The sequence below is a fragment of the Micrasema longulum genome, unplaced genomic scaffold (assembly GCF_059751315.1).
Source record: "Micrasema longulum isolate JH-2025_06_02 unplaced genomic scaffold, ASM5975131v1 h1tg000067l, whole genome shotgun sequence".
Classification (NCBI taxonomy): Eukaryota; Metazoa; Arthropoda; class Insecta; order Trichoptera; family Brachycentridae; genus Micrasema; species Micrasema longulum.
In genome coordinates this window covers 17,760-36,478 of record NW_028277274.1, presented here as the reverse complement: position 1 = coordinate 36,478, position 18,719 = coordinate 17,760, and the positions used below count along the sequence as shown (strand labels likewise).

The 18,719-nt window shown below is 32.7% G+C and overlaps 2 protein-coding genes and 1 long non-coding RNA gene across 5 annotated transcripts; all 3 read right to left on the bottom strand.

Annotated features, from left to right (window-relative positions):
* Nucleotides 1–139: 139 nt before the first annotated feature.
* Nucleotides 140–1,850, bottom strand: LOC148285033 (uncharacterized). Its single transcript, XM_088230940.1, has 3 exons — nt 1,649–1,850; nt 1,524–1,551; nt 140–772 (listed from the first exon to the last, which is right to left on the bottom strand). Exons 1-3 carry the CDS (start codon nt 1,744–1,746, stop codon nt 590–592), a joined length of 309 nt encoding a protein of 102 aa, XP_088087066.1. The 5' UTR covers nt 1,747–1,850; the 3' UTR covers nt 140–589.
* A 145-nt stretch (nt 1,851–1,995) lies between these two features.
* LOC148285031 (lipase 3-like) lies at nt 1,996–15,187 on the bottom strand. 3 transcript variants are annotated; one of them, XM_088230915.1, is made up of 9 exons: nt 15,006–15,187; nt 12,796–12,904; nt 10,227–10,425; nt 8,950–9,061; nt 6,733–6,973; nt 4,369–4,527; nt 2,981–3,062; nt 2,383–2,525; nt 1,996–2,175 (listed from the first exon to the last, which is right to left on the bottom strand). In XM_088230915.1, the coding sequence occupies exons 2-9, from the start codon at nt 12,886–12,888 to the stop codon at nt 2,002–2,004; spliced, it is 1,203 nt and encodes a 400-aa protein (XP_088087041.1). In that variant the 5' UTR covers nt 12,889–12,904; nt 15,006–15,187; the 3' UTR covers nt 1,996–2,001. The 3 variants fall into 3 exon arrangements, with proteins under 3 accessions (XP_088087041.1, XP_088087050.1, XP_088087055.1); XM_088230924.1 differs by lacking the exon at nt 12,796–12,904; XM_088230929.1 differs by lacking the exons at nt 8,950–9,061; nt 12,796–12,904.
* LOC148285032 (uncharacterized) lies at nt 4,606–6,708 on the bottom strand. The gene is made up of 2 exons (XR_015823096.1): nt 5,632–6,708; nt 4,606–5,477 (listed from the first exon to the last, which is right to left on the bottom strand). It is a non-coding gene; the product is annotated as an uncharacterized LOC148285032 (long non-coding RNA).
* Nucleotides 15,188–18,719: the final 3,532 nt, after the last annotated feature.

Sequence of the window (18,719 nt, the reverse complement as noted above, 5' to 3'; positions counted from 1 at the left end):
TATTGCCGAGTTCATGAAGTCTGTTTAATACGGCATTACAAGTATACACTGTCCGTGAATTGTTGCTACAAAACGGTGGCACCTGTCTAGTCATTCTTCCAGGCACCCTGAAGTTGATGAGAGATAATAGTTTAGGCCAATCCCATATTGAATTTACAATTTTGAATAAATTTAAAAGGTCTATAATTTTTCTTCTATCGTTAAGTTTTAACAAATTTAATGTTTTCATGACTGATGCTCGTATTCATTTACAAATGTTTATATTCCGGTCCCTTCTCTGGAAGTAACGGAGTGGTAGATCCCGTTAGATCCAGCGCTGAATAAGATTTATAAGATGTTTTATTTCTTTTTTATTTTACATTACCTTACTTACCATACCCTCACTTACCCTAGCTTACCACCTTTTATTGTACACAGTAAAACAAAATTAAATATACCTACTACGTTGGTACACGTGATGATACAATTAAAATAAAACAAATTACTTAAAAAATTATACATTATCTAAACCAAACACAATTTGAGAACAAAATTAAAATGGAAAACAAAAATAAAGACATGATACAAAATACACTTGTATTCTTCTTCTTCACGTGTCATGTCGGGTCCCCCCGACGTTGACGATCACTTGGGAGAAAGCTTCTCTATCCTTAACAGTGCGAAACAGCTCCTCCACAGTTCTAATCCTGGTCCATGCTTGGATGTTTCGAAGCCAGGAAAGCTGTTTTCTTCCGACCCCTCTACGTCCCTCGATCTTCCCCTTCATGACAAGCTGAAGTATGGCATATTTATCACCTCTCAACACATGGCCAAAATATGAAATCTTACGGAGCTTAACTGTGATGAATAGTTCTCTATTAGTATTGGCTCTATGTAATACTTCATTGTTGGTTATCATATCTGTCCAAGATACTCTTAACATTTTCTCTAAATATAATTAATGTAAATTTAAAGTAAAAAGTGAGGATCCTAGACATTTTTTGATTTGTGAATCACTTGTGTTAAAAATATCTACAGTATTTCTAAACTTATTAGCAATAATAATAATGTTATTGTAATTGACATTGGTTCGGCAGTTTTCTTCCAGAGATAACATTTGTTGCCTTGTATGTCTTTGTGGTACATTAAACCTTATTAATTGTACAATTTCTGGGCAATCAAATAGAGAGTTAACTATTTTATGCAGTAACATCCATCTGTGTCCGGCCGGATGAAGACTACAGTTATGTGTGTGAAACTGAACTAGAATCCTGGATGAGTATTTTCGACATGACGGCTACTCTCAGATAAAGTTCCGGGTTCTATTGCTGGCAGAGTCTATGTGAAATTGATTTAAAGGTGACTTTATTCTACAGTATTTCTTCCAATGACAGGGAAATGATGATATCAACAGATTGTGGAGAATATTGAACTAGATGGTGAATATACCATATTAAATCATTATTATTTTCATGAATTTTTATGTTTTATTTATATTATGTAATATACTTATTTTTAATTTTTAAATTTCTAACTTGACTTACATCATTGGATATTTGGCACAGTTCCAATCTTTAAAAAAAAAAACATATTTATTTTTAAAAATGCCATATATTATTATAAATAAACATCTTAGAGCATTTGATTTATTTTTAATGACTGTTATTACCTTGTCCGATTCGTAGCATTATGGTTAGCGCTTTTGTAACCATCATTCCGTAGCAAGCAGCTGTTTTTTCTTATGTAGTACGGGATCAATTTTGTCATAGTGATTTTCCTCTCTTGGTTTCTTTGAAATATCAGAACAAAACGCTTAACATTTCAATCTTCAAAAAAATAAAATATTTTGTATCGAAATATAGAATTGAGGTAATGTTATATTTTAAGCAATTAGTGAAGTGGTTATTGAAATAAAATATCAAAAATTAAGTTTTGTATGTATTTCTGAAATTGACTAGGATAATCTTGATGTGATGTTTGAATTAATTTTTTATAGTTTTGAAAATGTTTTTTAAAAAATATTTAATTGTATTTTTGAGAAAAGTAATTCATCATCTGGACAATATCATTATTCAGAAGTGCATCAATGTTCTTTGCATACAAAAAGTCTAGATGGTTGAATTTCTCATATGGTATTGCCTTGTCGTGGACTTCGGGGGATGTTTTCGTTAGTTCAATTATCAATTTTTTGGAATTCTGAAATAAAATTATGGGATATTTATAACAGTGTAATTAAATATAATGTTCAATATCAGATTTTTAGACACCCGTTAAAGAATTATTTTTTGCTTTTAATTTCATAAAAAAACTGGTGAAGTGTTTTGTAACATTTTGTAAAGATCAATTGATTAACCGTTCCAAGAATATTTCCTACAAAAAGATTTTGAGTAGAAAAAAAATTACCTGTGATGTAGCCAGAAGATCATTTTCCCCGTAGAATATAGCCGCCGGAGCTCTGTTAGCTGTAAGATCATATGGTGGAGGTGTGGCTTGGCCATACATTTTTTTATTTTCCATTCTCCCATAGTCGAAAGCTGACAAAACATCTGGAAATCGTCTCATTAGTTTCAATAATTCCTTTCTATCTTTAATGATGATTATTTATTGTATAGGTATATCTGTTTTATTATAATATTGAATTATTTATCGAATGTTCGTAAATATTATTATATAACCACTTACCGACTTTGTGTGTCGAACGATTTCGAGACGTACCCGCCTCTTTGTCAGGACACTTACCACACCAACATGCAAATACTAAAATACACTTTAACCTTTACCATCACCGTAGTTACAGATAGTATTAACGAAAAATTTCATAAATTACATGCAGAGTTATCGGGGGATGCAATCACCACCGCGTCTAAACATGCACTAAAAATTAGGTTGAAATGTTAAATGGTATGTTGGGGAATGGATGGGAGTTTGGGAAGGGGAGTGGCTAGAAGGTTGAAAGTTACACGATTGGTTAATTTTTAAATAAAAAAATGGGCTATATTACCTGTTACGGATACTTGAGAATAATGTTCCAACAATCGTAATGCTCCAGGTTGTAACTTGGCTATAAAGACCGGGTGTTTTGCCTAAATGCAGCCAAAAAAATAACACAAATTAGACTAAAGCATGTTAATAAATAGTAGAATCATTAAAATATCAACATTTGATATTCACAAGTGGATGGCAACAGGGATCAGATTTAAGGCCAATCTTGAAGTATATATTTTTCTATGATTTTACTTAACTTTTCTTACTTCCTTGCTCAATTGGAGTTTTTTTTATTAAACGTTTTAATCGTATTGTTTAAAACTGCAACATTGTACTCTGATGATTGTTGCAACTTAAATTACTAGAAACAGAATATCATAGGCCACTAAAAACCATGCGCACGCTAAGGGCATTTCAATTCCTTATTAATTTAAATCCAAATATATAAATTTATGCTAGTTCCCTTAAAGGATGCAAAATTAAATAATAGCGCTTCCTATCGATTTTCTTTGTTCGTGGAATGTTTTTCTAATATGCAACACATAGAATTAAGAATAGTCCAGAAACCGCATACGAGCATCAAACAGAAGGCGACTAAACTACTCATGAATGAGTAGTTTTACGTTTTGACCCATTCGTTTTTTTGTAGACGTCGCTCAGTACGCAACTCCTGATTTGAATTCCACTTTGCCGTGTTATGTAATTTTAAAGTGTAGAAATATTGCTAGGATCTTAAAGAAACAGGATGGGATCTCATTTCACGTGTAATTAGCAAATGAATGTGTAAGTAGCAAATAAATTACTTAAAAATTGAATTATTTTTCCATCTGTCAGATTGTCGAAGAAATCAAAATGGACATTTCGTTAGTGTTGCCAGGGTAGTATTTTTTTTAACCTTTGTTCATCTAATGAGAAAACTAATGAAAATTTTACCTCGGATTAAACAATTCTGTGGTGGACATTTGACCGACATTATCTTTAAAACATCAAATATTATTTAACATGATATAAATATATCCGGTTTATGTAAAATAAAATTCGTTTTATATTTTAAGTTCAAAGTTCATTAATTCAATTACTCTTATTAAATGACCCTTCCCTTATCTACTATGTTGTGTCAATAAATATTTCCGCGTGCACTATACAATTTTAGAGAAATTAACAGATTGCTTTTTTTTTTACCTTACATTTGTGTTATGATTATATTGTTTCCCATCATACAACGCGGTGACATCGCGAATGCGCGCGGCAAAAGTGGGGCATAGTGGGGGGTTTTTTGGACACAGTCCGATGTGTTAAAATATGATTCTACGCTCCTTCTGAACTATTCTTAATTCTATGATACAACGTAATTTAAAAAGTTGATAGGAACCATTTCGATTAATAATGACTAGTTGAACATACCCAGTCCACTTGGTCATAGTCTTCTCCTGCGTAGTACATTAATCCCTCCATGCAAAAATTAGGCTTCTGGTCGTAGGCTGAACATGATGCTATAATTAAGTTGCGTAAATGTGGGGGGGTAAACACTAATGGATCCAGATGCAGTACAGCAGATTTTCTCTGAAAATGTTACAAAGCTAAATGGATTAGGTCTTTTTTCTTGTACATTCTTATTTTTCTTCTACCAATAGCATAAGCCAGTTCATTTGATTGAGCCTATTTTTCTTCCAAGATCTTAGCGAATGTGAAGCAGAGTTCTCCGGGTTTTATAATTTAACCTTACATGATTATTTTTAATGGTTTTCTCACTTCATCAAACATATTGAAGTAATACTCAACTACTTTTCAGGCTAGTATAGGAGATAATGTATATTATTGTAAGTTCCTTACGTAGGGGAGGGTGGGGCATGATGGGGCCTTTAAGGTAATACGTCAATAAAACGCGTTTCTTTTTTTAAATCCTTATAAAAAGTTTATTTTTATAAACTTTGATTTTTAATCTAACAAACGTGTTACAAAAAAACTAAAAATAAGATAAAAAACTAGTGAAATAAATTAATTCAAAACAGTCGTAATTATCCCGTCTTGCCCCAGTGGTGGGGAAAGATGGGGTACCGCCTACTGCGGTTCGCAACTAGGACAGACAAGGATGGTGTCTTGGTTTTTTTCGTCTACTCCAGCGGATGAACAGTGTGCCCAGCTCTGGCACATTTGACACGCTATCCAACCTTTATTTGACTCAACGTATGACCCTCTACAAAACAGGCACTGTGTATCATCTTCACCATTTATGGAAGAAGAGTTACGTCTTGATCGTTTCGATGGCTACTTCATTTTCATTAAAAACTGTATGTTTAGGACCCAAAAGAACCTTCACCTTATCTATCCTGTTATTATTTTGCCTGGCCAACATAACTTTTCGCTCCAAAGTAGTTTGAATTGAATAAAATCTTGCATCTAGTTTATATCCTTTTCTCGCTTCTAAAATGTCTTCTTTATCTTGATTCATGCATTCCTTTGACCGACTCCCCCTCTTGATCTTTCAAACGTAGTTTCGGACTATATTCTGCCTACACAAAGAAAATAAAAACTGTTACTACATTGTGTTCAAGCAATGAGGTAAGATGGGGTACCGATACCCTGTCTTGCCCCTTTTACTATGCTTGTTAACAACGCTTATTGTTTATGAAATACAATTTCTCTGGAAATAATTGATGAACTTACTATAAATTACAATACTTTGAGCTTGTAAAGCGACCATCAGCCAGTTAAAATCACGATATGCTTCCTTTAATGCCACAAGCAGCAAAACACGTTTAGTATCGCTGCGTATTGGAGCGTGCACACATGTCCGCTGCAATTACATCATTGGTGGGGGGTCTAAGGAGAGCATCAAATGGCGTAATGTGCTCGGAGCTACTCGGCAGATTTCGCCTTTTATCGCAGGGCCCCATCTTGCCCCACTACCCCATCATGCCCCACCTTCCCCTACATGTCAAAACACAAGTTTTTGTCACAGAACTCTATCTGATTCCACGTAAAGCTCTCAACATCATATTTAAGAAAATCCAAAAATATTAATAAAAAAAAAAATAAGTCAATTAATAATTGCACTTGTATATCTTTCTCGCGTAAACATAATCCTTGAAATTTTCAGTATACTCTAATTAATGAAATGGTTCCAAGGAAGAACGTTATCAGAGACATGGGAATAGTTTTAGATTCCAAGCTAGTGTTCGATATTCACATTAATGGAATTATTAATAAGGCATACAAAATGCTAGGTTTTTTAATGCGAATGTCTAATGACTTCACAAACATTAAAACATTTATTTTGCTATATAACACATATGTGAGAAGTCAGTTAGAATATGCTTGAATTATATGGAATCCCCAATATAAAATATATACAAACAACCTAGAAAGGACACATAAGAAATTCATAAATTTAATAAAATATAAATTTCACTATACACGATGTCAGTAATTATGAATGTACTCGTATGTTCAATATTATATTTTGTACCTTTTACATTATTTTAATAAAACTTTTTTCTTTTCTTATTCTTTAAATTTAAATTTATCTTATTTCTATTTACTCTATTTTTATACTTGTATATAAACATATCTATTTTTATTTTATTTGCAACTTTTAGGTGCCTAACATTTCTTAATTGTTTAATAGTTTACATCACTGTGGAAAATTTATATTGACTTTTTTCACAATTTCCGTTTATATACTTTCTTATTTTCTGTATACCTACACTGTTTTTTTCCCAAATAAAAAAAAAAGTAAAGTATACAAAAGAATAGATAAAACCATACCGCTATTCTGCTGTTGATCAAAATATAAGATGGTGTCTTGTATCGCGGGCCGATTGCCGCCACTGGCGCTAAGCCGGTGAAGGAAGCAACTCGGGCCGTCATCTCGGGCCGGGCACTGCACATGATGAAGTAGGAGGTAGTCCCCATGCTGTAGCCGATATAGTGCACGCGTGCACTGCCCGTAGCGCGCAGCACGGCGTTAATGATCGCTGGCGTGTCTAACCTACCGTGCTCGTCCAAACTACAAATCGGGGATAGCAACATGACATCAAGTATCTTTAACTCTTAAAATGAAAAATTCCTTTACCTGCGATGATCAGACATTTGAAAGAAAAAACATACAGGCAAACTGTTAAATAATTCCTTTTCTGTAATTTAGGTCTGTTATAGCAAAATAAACTAAAAATCATAAATACGTCGATCATATATAACTAGCGTGCACTCCCGCCTACTGCCAATAACCGACTGATTGAACGAATTTATTATTTTGTTCTTGTCTCTTTCACACAAACACCGGCCACAGAACAGCGTCTTTGTATTCCTTGTTACAAGTTCTATTCTTGTGCTCTTTCTTATACAGCAAAACAGATTTATTGTGGTATTGGCATCACTTTAATTCGTATAATTATTCTTCGCATAGTAAGGATAAATATTTTTTGTATTCATCCATTATATTTATACAAATTTTTCTTTCCAAATCCGATGTGAAAATGTCCATTAGAAGATTACAAAAAATATAACTTCATAATTTAAATAAATAAGAGAGGTACAAATATCATGTCTTGTATCGTATGTAGACTCGCGTTACACCACAGCCACACAAGAGTTAACTCTGAAAGTGGTGACCGCTAAAAAATCCCATTGCAAATGGTGCTGTAACATTGTATTACATTAAACAAGAGACAAGGTATTTTAAAATACAGGAGTTTAAAAACAACTATTTAACGCATGTATAATGCTTAATAATTTATTTTCCATTATTTATAAAAACAATCATACAATTTTGGCCTATTATAGCAAACTATGATTACAATATTGAAAAAGATAGGAGAGACAATATGTCAAGTCTTGTATTATGTAGTCTTATGTGACATCATAAGAGTTAAAAATGTTAAGCTACCATTATATCTATGTAATTTTTTAGCTCAGACTTGTAGTTCATCAATTTAGCTTGACTGTAGTTGTGGTGTGATTAGGTTACATTTATTAGACTGATTTTTTAAATTTTTTAATCGCGTTAATATTAATAAATTTTCAGAGCATTATCTCTTAAATATTTTAATTATATGTATGAACATAAATATAATAGCACATCATATGAGTCTTGGGCTGGTTTTCTGAATGCTTTCGTAGGGGTAGAGAACGCGTTGCTAACATGTAATTATTACATAAATTTCGTGCTAGCAACGGGTTCTCTACTCTCGCGTTGGCGTTCGGATCGCACTGCCGATGTCGGTGCTAAAACGTTCCATCAATTTTTTTATATGACTTCAGAATTGTCTAGTGTAGGTTAGTAAAATTAATAAATTGTTGGTTAAGCTAGGGTTTCCTAGGACAGCGGTGCCCGTATCTTTACGGCCGTAGTGAACGGTGATGCGGTGGACAGCCGTCGTAACGGTGACTAGAGAGTTGTTTCCTAGGAAAACGGTGTTGATAACACCGTTTAAAAATAAAACCACTCTCTAGCAACCTCTACGACGGCTGTCCACCGCATCACCGTTCACTACGGCCGTTAAGATACGGGCACCGCTGTCCTAGGAAACCCTAGCTTTAGTAGTAGTACTATATATATTATTAGATATTAGGCAGCGTTCCGGGCAGCGCAAGACAGAGAGGCATTTTTAGAAGTGATTGCCAACGTCGGGGACCCCTGATATGGCACAAGAAGAAAAAGAAAATATTAGGCAAGCCATGAACGATAAGAAAGTCACGATTCTAATCCTCCTGGATTTTAGCGGCGCTTTAATTCTGTTGATTTTGGTATCCTTGCACGTCTCGGTTCTCTCGATTTCTCACTTCCAGTCTTAAAATGGTTTTTCTCTTGCTTAAATGAGAGAAGTCAGAGCGTCATGCGTCATCCGCCATCCGCATCAACTTTTTGACCAGTACGTTTTTTGGCTGGCTGAAATATATTTTAGCAACAAGTCCGCCTAAGTACTTATTCTTTGTACTTGAAGTTTTAAAATAAATTAGTAAATAAAAAGTAATAGTCTATACCTGAAATTCCAAAATGCTTGATCTTTTTTGCTATATACTTCGTGTGATGTGTACAGATTGCCTCTGAAATTACCTATCCACACATCGTAACCGCTATCTGCTAGGAGATACCCTAAAAGATTGAAATGATGAGAAATAATGAAGAGAGATTGATAGAGATAACTGTTAACTCTGTGCTTCTATTCTTCTTCAATTAGAATTTTTTAATGTTCTGTTCCCATGTCCCGGTTTCCAGTTTGCCCTAGTCAGGACAATTTTTTCCACTTAAGCCATTGCAGGTATATGGGAACGAAACTAACACCATACGTTTATTCGGAGCATGTTATTTACGTTAATGTCGATTAATGAACCTGACACGAAATAGTGATAGCGTCTGGCTCCAGGCATGGCTCACCTGTTGACAGTTGGACAATCTGCTTTTACCTGGAATGGGCTTTTATTTTATTTGTGCGACCGAGCCGTTATTGATATTCACGCGACCATCTTCCCTCGGAACACCCAAGTTCATTTTTTTAAAGACTTGTTGGATTTTACTAGAGGGTGGATGGAGCTCCCTATCCTAGTTGGAGATGACATAATAAAACGACGTTAATGCTTCGAAGTGTATTTTTTACATCATGAATAATATTTAGAAATCGATAATGGAACGCGAGAGTCACTGACTGATTAACCGAGTGTTTTCAACGAATTTATTAACTTCTGGTACCCAAGGGTGCTACTGCTAACATATAAATTATCCACAGTGTTCACTTAACTTCATAGGGACATTGAGGTCATTTTCTATTTTACAGCCAATTTGTCAGCAATTTGATATCCGCGCGAGTCAGCAATTTATCAGTAATTTGGATGTTCGATTATTCATCGAGTGGTGATTATTTATTTTCGGATGAGTTCCACGGACTATCGGAAAACGTTCTGGGTACGTATTTTCTGATGGGAAGTTAATATTTATCTTCAATTTTATCTACGAAGTAAAATAAGTTTTCTGTATGAAAAATAGAATATGTTTACATTTTTTTCTCAACATTTTCAATTACCGGTTACCGATGAGATACTTTCATACACAATTTCGTACATACATATCGATATTAGTTTATACCTATGAATATAGCCGTTCATAATCGCGGCCCTGCAAATAAATAAAAAAATTACAGTACTCTTCTCTTCTACATCGATAAGAGTCTTATTTTATATAAAAATTGTTTCTTAAACGACGAATCTTTGTGTGTCATATTAATGCAGTAGTTTACCATGTTGATAAACTAATCTTCACATACCGATACTTCTGTTATTCCCCATTCTTATAAAGTCTTCGGAGCTGCAGCTGAAGCCGTGCATGATGAGCACGGGGGCAGCGCGACGCGCAGCCACGCCCGGCCGGCGCAAGCGGTGCACGCCGAGCACGTAGCCGTCTACCGTGTGCGCCGCGTGAACCTCCACCGAGTACTCGGGACCCTCGCGCTCTACCAGTTGGGTCTGAAAATGCAAAACTGTAGAGCTGAATATTTATTTAATTACCCAGCTTCGTGAATAGTAGTCACTGACATGAGTGGTGGTGTGTAGATGAGTGGTCGGCAGGAGCGGACAAATGTTCTACCAGGAACCTTAATGTTGGAGTATCCCCGAAAGAAGTACATTCGAGTCCAGGAGGACTATGTCTTAAAATAAGGTACGAAAGCTTTTTCTCATCCACTTTGAAATAGGTTAGGGGTGAGCATATTAATCAGCCCTTATGTTTTGGAGGTAAGAGGTGTTATTGACCATGTAAAAAGATTCCAACGCTACCAGATTACGGAGAGATTTCTCGTATGTTGGCACTGCCAAGGTGATAAAGTCCTCTGTGTACGGTATGTGGTGGAAAAGCTAAGCATTTTTTAAGCTTGTATTTTTCGTATCTAAATAATGTTGACGACAAAAAAAAATACTGTATTGTATCTTTGTTTTAATTTCGTCATTTAAGAGTAGCGGGACTCAACAGATCAAATCAACAGATCATAAGATCATAAGTTTTAGTTGAAGGAGTTTTTGGTTCGATTCTGGTGAAATCTTTCTTCGTCTCGGTGATTTTCCCAATTTTCCTGGAAATACAAATTTCTATTAAAATTAATAAATATAAGTTTAACTATGCTGTTTGACTGTCTGAAATTTCGAAGAAAAATTATGTAGGCATTGTATTAACCTTTCCCTTTCTGTCCCGAAAACATCCGCGCGTTACGGTGCTGTGTAGTCATTACACATGCAAAAATAAGAGATTTTAAATCAGAAAAATGTAATATCATAGGTTGTTTAAATTATTTATAGTTGAAGTCAAAAGTGGTAGTATTTTTGATCAAATTGCTAAAAACATGATAATATCATAAGCTCATGCTCCCAGCGCGTGCGAAAGATCCGCCCCCGACGAAAGTCGGGCAGCTAGCAGCTACTAACGTGCGTCTGGGAGAACTCTCCCGCTCCCGAATATACACGTGTTATCGAGAGTGAGACGTAAATAGTGTGTGAGACAATTATATGTTAGGATTACTATTATACTACGTACGCAACAAACGGCACATCGGTAAACTTTCTATTGTATCGGTGATTTATCTCCGATTTTTGATAAAATGCCTTTTTATGTTCCCAATAAGCATTAATTATTTAATAAAAAAAATATTTTAACCGATACGTAAATGTAGAACGGAGGAACAACGAAAATCTCAACAAATATTTTAAAAATATTTATGGAGATATTAAAGTTATTAGATGCAATGTGTTCTAGGTACACATCACCGGGAAAGGAGAGTTAATATAACAGCAGTTTTCTTCGGATTTTCAGGCATGCAACAATAAAATTTTCGCTTTATTTTCATATATCACTTTTTAAAAATAAATGCAGATAGGTCTCAATTACATTAATGTTTTATTTACATACTGCTTCACCTTGGCGACTTTCAATTTATTACTGTTTTTAATAACTGACGAATCGTCTTTCCAGTTGCACTATGTATAAAATGAACTGGAATAATGATTCGGCATGCACAAAACGACCCTGAAAAAGTACGAGGATTGGATTGTGCTTTACTTTAAGTCCGCAGTCCGCATTGACAGCGCAGAATATTCAGCCTTCGATTAATTGTCGGTTTTGTGTTTTGGGAAGATGAAGTCTAAGCATTTACAGGGCTTGTGACCTGTCATTGACTGGTTTAAATGGCCACGTGGATCAACAGATGGAAGAATTGAAAGAATATAGATGTTCAAACAAGAATGGTGAATGTTACACAGTTTGTAAAGTGGATGCTTAAACCAGCCAATGACAGGTCATAAGCCCTGATAATGCCTAGATATCTATGTTCCTTTCTATAAAATGTTGTTCATCTTTGTTGTAATACATTAATATTAATAACCTCCAATGGGGTTGAATCCAGTTCTTATCTATAAAAAATTGGATAGACCAAATTATTGTTGATTATAGAGTCTTCATTTCTATATCTTATTTTAAAGAGAACTATACTACACAGTTATTATTTTTTGTAGTTTTTGTAATTTTTTTGTATCTTTTTTCTTCTATTTAAATGTTCTTTAGCCAAATTATGTAGTTTTATTGTTCGTCAACGTGATTTTTTGGGGTAGCGTATTATAAAATTTTTAAACCAAATAAATTATGTTAATATTGGAAAGAAGAGGTTTATAGTATGTAAAACATTAAAATTTGTTAGTCAAAATTAAAGTCGAACTATAAATTTCTAATTATATTTTCTATTTTTCTTCTTTTTTTGGATCATAAGACGCACTTTTTTACTCTGAAAATTCAACCAAAAATTGGGGTGCGTCTTATGGTCCGATGCGTCTTATCGTCCGCAAAATACATACGAAATTCAGTAAGGCTTCGGCTGGTAGTCCTATTGTATGTCCCTCTTCCGCAAGCTTAATGATGAGCAGTGATATCAGTAACAAGCAAGTCATGCTAAATTTTGGCAGTCTAAAAAATAATTAAACAATTTTCAAAAAATATATGTGTATTTGCAAAATAACGTCAGAGCCGAATAAATCTAATGTAATTTTTTCCTAAAACATGTAAAACTTAGTATAATAATTTGAATAATTTATTTGACAAACCTGTCTTGTCCACCTAACCGTGTTTTTAGATAATCAACAGAAAAGTTTATCTTTGTTTGGGGGAGTTATTGAAAAAATATAATGATGCAAAATGGTGTAAAAAAATATAACCAATTTTATATGTCAATTTTTCCATAAATGTGTAATATTAATGGACAAGTTAATTGTTGTTTATCAAATGAAATTGGACATGTGCTGTTTTTCAAATAATTGTGTTTAATAAAATTGTTGCTTATTGATGAATTTGAAGAGGTTCCAAGTTAAAAATAATATTTTTACTTAATACGTCTTTATCTAACATAGTTTAATATAACAAATATTACTGTACTTGGATATTGGCATGGTCCAATTAATCTAAGGTTATTATCATCTGTACCTTAAAGGATAAACCACGGAAGTCACATTCGACAAAATATTCAGAAACGAGATTTTTAAATTGTGTAATTTCCAAAGCATCATAACTTTTGAACCAAATGACCTTTTAATGTAAAATAACGTTTTTTTACTACATAGCAAAATTGTGTATCTGAGACTACTGATGTTTTTTGTACTAATACAAAGTGGACTTCAGATTTTTATTTAAGCTTGAAAAAGCATTTTTACGACGAAAGTGGAGTGGCGTTTGATTCACGTATAACATTGCTTATTGTGATAATTTCTAATTTTTTTACTTCAAAACGGGAAAAAGTGGACTCCCATGTTTTATCCTCTATGGTACAGATATTATTACAATATTATAATGGGAACACAAACTTTAATATACCAAAAAATTAACACATTTAATGTAGCTCAAATATTATTTTATTTTGTCGACTCATTTATTAAAAATATTTAAAAAAACGTTTTCATCGTTTGATTTTAGCCATTTATAAAACAATAAAGCTTCTTATAAAACATCGTATTATTGTCCGGGATATTCACCTTTTTGTATCCTCTATTTTTTCACATAAATTTCTGTAGGACCTGCTAAAGATTTTTATTTTGGATAAATATTTTTTTTTAATGTTTAATTTGAAAGTACAGTGGTCCATCGATCGATAAATGGTCGAGTAGTAAATATAATCAGGAAAAGTTTTACTATATTCAAATTTAATTAAGAGACATTAGAATACTCTTTCATCTGCCTATAGTCCTTAAAATATAGCTTGATTAGAATGACAGCTGTCAAACTAATTTCATTAGTGATGGTAAATTACTGATCACTGATCAAATTGATTTTATCAGTTATTTCATGCAATCGTAAAACTCTATTACCGAAAATTGATATAAAAAACGCAAAAAAGCCTATAATAGTGTGTTTAACACAATTATTCACCAAAAAATGAGACATTTATAATTTTTTTCATGAACAACATAATGTCTTAATAGTGTATTATGTTAACTATGTAACTTTATTTTTAAATTTTAATAATATTTTTTTTTTTTTTTTAATTTTTATATTTGAAAAATGTTAATTATGTTTAATGTGTAACTTTTTCTTATGATATAGTATGTATAATGTAAAAGCCCCATGGGCGTCAACAGAAAGAAAATAAAATAAAATAAAATAAAATGAATTATCTTTTTATTCGATCAATTTACATTGATCAATCTGTCCCATCTCTAACGTTTTTGCAAAATGATGTAACCTTGTAAGAACGTCGTTAATAATTATGTTTCTTTTAGTTTTAAAGCTGATTTTATATATTAATGTTGATTTATGTTTCAAGAATTGTATTAAAAAAATTAATTAACACTTCAGATACAAATGATTTTTCGTGTGTCAATATAAATAAGTCCTTTGACGGTACTAAAAAGTTATGTCGTCACTTTTTCTAACAACTGTCATTCTAATCATGTTACATTTTAAGGACTATAAGTACTTTTATTCCCAGTGAATTAAGAGAAAAGTTTTTTTTGGTAAGATGGCCCCCATGTTTTCTTAGATTGCATAAATAAATAAATATAATAAAACAATTACTAACCTTGTTTGGCAAATAATTTCCGATAAGTATTGTTTTATTTAAGTTTCACCGTTTTAAAAACATTGAATGATATTTTTCCCGTAAATTTTCTCAAAAAATTTTTAACGACGCAATAATCACATTACGTAAAAACTCGCCTGGTGCTTTGCAAGACTGCGAGATGACTGAACCATCAGTGCGTAAACAGCTCAAGGGATCTACATATTATGCACATAGAACCGGGTTGTTTTATTGTGTGCAGGCGGATGAAAAATACACTACAACATTTCATTGTTTCTGGACTGGCGCCTGAAGCGTAGGACTGATCACCTTACCTCTGTGTTACAGATAATCAAATTACGCTGCATTTAGTTTACTAATGCAGTGCCCTATGCACACTGAGTGCGGAAAGGGGAATGATGATGATGGATTTATTCAAATAGTTTTAATTTTAATATACGTACTGAAATAATAAGGAAGTTCAGCCCGGGACCGGAAATTGAATATAAAAAAATATTCTTACGTGCGGTAAAAAATAGAGCATTTATAGTCCTTAAAATGTAACATAATTAGAATGACAGTTGTCAGAAAAAGTGACGACTGTAGTAGCGTCAAAGGAGTTATTTATATCGACACACGAAAAATCATTTGTATCTGTCGTGTTAATTTATTTTTTTAATAAAATTCTTGAAACATAAATCAACATAAATATATAAAATCAGCTTTAAAACTAAAAGAAAACTCAAATAAACATAATTATTAACGACGTTCTTACAAGGTTACATTATTTTGCAAAAACGTTAGAGATGGGACAAATTGATCGATGTAAATTGATCGAATGAAAAAATAATTCACTTGATGTTGTTCATGAAAAAAGTATAAATGTTTCATTTTTTGATGAATAATTGTGTTCAACGCACTATAATAAGCTTGTTTTTGCGTTTTTTATATCAATTTTCGGAAACAGAGTTTCATGATTGCATGAAATAACTGATACAATCGATTTGATCAGTGATCAGTAATTTCCCATCACCAGTGAAATTAGTTTGACAGCTGTCATTCTAATCAAGCTATATTTTAAGGACAATAGTTGCAAGGCGAAGTTTCTTGAAAATGTATGAAAGAAGAATAAATTTTTTTTTTTTTTAAAGCGAGCTACTTTGGACGACGTTACTAGTTCATATAAGTCAACGAATGATAAGAGTGTTGTGAAAGTCAACGGCCCTACGGCGGAACTGACCGAGAAGAAGGGGAAAAGAATTTGAGACATCACACGCGGAGTAATTTCAAAAATACAAAACTTAACAAAAAAGCATAGCGCTGATAATACGATAAATAAAAATGTAATGACTAATTTTTTTTTCTTGTTAAATGGTTCTATAATATGCACTAAGTCTTTCTCAATCGCCCACTAAATTCATCCAATGTAGTCGAAAATTTCAATCATGGATTGATGACAAAGATCTTTCCATCCATCACTATGCTGTGTCTTTTGGAAACAATCTTTCGTGCTTAAAAATATGCTAAGCGTTTGAGCGATCACAATGAACAATAATGAACATGCTAAGTTATCGCAGTCCTAAGTCAACGCGTGTGTTATCTCTAAGTCAACCCTCGTATCGGTTTATTTTCTTCGTAAATAAATACAGTTCACTGGCGAAAAATCAGCGTTTACCATAAAAAATAATACAATATATTGCATTTGCAAAATAGTAAGGAGTATCTAATATAAATAAATGAAAATTTAATTACAATTACTATGGCGACTGCTTTTCTTGACATTTGGCTTGACAGGTCGCCGGCTAAATGCAACAAATAGCGTGATAAATAATTAATAAATAAATAAATAAAAATAGCAGTTTTGGAATATTTTCCATATTTACACCGGTGAAATTCAAATATGTGATTGTGCATCAGGATTATACGTCGCCAAACGTAAATATTTTGACATTTAATATTAAGTGTTTACGGATGTTCCATTGTGATTGCGAATACGATAAACAACCATGGTGAGAAATTGTTATCACGTCGCTTGTTAGCACGTCGATAGTTATTTGTAATTGAGCTACAAACATGTTTCCACAATTTCGAACATACATGTTGTATTATTAATATTTAAAGCTTTGTGGTCAAACATTTTACTAAATGTTATTAAATATTTTTTTATAACCAATTACCGACTTTTCTATGTGTACCGGTTTCGAGGCGTACCCGTCTCTTCGTCAGGACACTAATTAAACCAACATGCAAACCAACATGCAAAACCCACCATACACCTTCACCATAGTTGTTACACAAAAATAGAAAACCAACACGACATGCATTTTAATAGGCATATGCACTGATTAGGACAAACATGCTCTGATTAAATTATGAAAATATTTTCTTGTTTGAGAATTAATGAAAAAAGTAGAGGGGATGGAGGGAGGGGATAAGCTTAATAGGTTTTATAGGGTGACCATTACAGTGGAACATCGAAAATGCAATTCTTGTTCTTCAGTTTACGCTGGAAGAACATCAAGAAATTATGATATTCGTGTTTAAGAATATTATGAGGTGTCTTCACAATAATAGTTTCTCTGAATTCGCAAATCACCTAATCAATTTAAATCATGACTTTAATAAAAATACTGGAGTTAAAATCTTACATACAAATAATAAAGGGTTAAAAGTAAATAATATGGAAATATTTCACATTAGAAAAGCTTTAAAAAATAATGTTCCTTTGATCAATAATCAAACAAACTTCCAATATAGTCCTTTATACGATGTTCCACTGTAATGGTCACCCTATAAAACCTATTAAGCTTATCCCCTCCCCATCCCCTCTACTTTTTAATGAATTCTCAATATTTTCATAATTTAATCAATGCGTGTTTGTCCTAATCAGTGCATGTGCTTATTCAAATGCATGTCGTGTTGGTTTTATTTTTTTGTGCAACAACTGTGGTGAATGTGTGTAGTGGGTTTTGCATGTTGGTTTGCATGTTGGTTTAATTGGTGTCCTGAAGAAGAGACGGGTACGTTTAGAAACCGATAGACATAGAAAAGTCGGTAACTGGTTTTATACAAATATTTAATAACATTTAATACACATTGTAATATATACCTTGTGTGTTTTCATACCAATGCTACTAATTGATTTATTGTAATTGTTTAGAATTAATATTTGTTTGCCACGTTCGTAAAGAAAATAAACACTGGTATAAAATGTTTAATTATCGCCAAGGTTAATGGATATTTTCTAATTAAAAATAAGAATATACTTACTTATTGCGTAATAAGTTTTACGAAGCTTTTGAAATGCAATACTATTTTGAGTTGGCAAGTACGTAATATTATTACATCGATGTTTTTTGTAGATGTTTCTTGATAAAACTCCATAGTTAATGATTAAGATAAAACTATAAATAAAATTATCAATAAAACTTCTTGGTTTAGTTTCAGTAAGAGCGCTTTCGCCTAAAAAAGCGTCTTCAGGACTGGTAAATTGTTTTCTACATTTTGAACGTTTATAATATTTTTTACGTAAACCTTGTATAATTTAAATGAATTAATCTTATCTTTATTATAATTAAAAATTTGTTTTTTTTTTTTTTTTATCTAAATTGAAAATTTTCATTATTTTATATTTTATTCTGTCATCATCATCATTCCCTTTCCGCACCTTATGGAGCATAGGGCACTGCGTTGGTACACCAATCGCAGCGTATCTTGATCATTTTTGTTACATGA

Excerpts from the sequence above, each read along its gene's own strand:
- LOC148285033 (XM_088230940.1), bottom strand. The coding sequence starts at position 1,746 with ATGACAAAATTGATCCCGTACTACATAAGAAAAAACAGCTGCTTGCTA. Across the intron at positions 1,552-1,648 it reads AATGCTACGAATCGGACAAG|ATTGGAACTGTGCCAAATAT; the intron begins GTAATAACAGTC and ends TTTTTTTTAAAG. Across the intron at positions 773-1,523 it reads TGTGCCAAATATCCAATGAT|CTTGTCATGAAGGGGAAGAT; the intron begins GTAAGTCAAGTT and ends GCCATACTTCAG.
- LOC148285031 (XM_088230915.1), bottom strand. The coding sequence starts at position 12,888 with ATGACTTGCTTGTTACTGATATCACTGCTCATCATTAAGCTTGCGGAA. Across the intron at positions 9,062-10,226 it reads GGGGAATAACAGAAGTATCG|GGTATCTCCTAGCAGATAGC; the intron begins GTATGTGAAGAT and ends TCAATCTTTTAG. Across the intron at positions 2,526-2,980 it reads TTCTCAAGTATCCGTAACAG|ATGTTTTGTCAGCTTTCGAC; the intron begins GTAATATAGCCC and ends GACGATTTCCAG.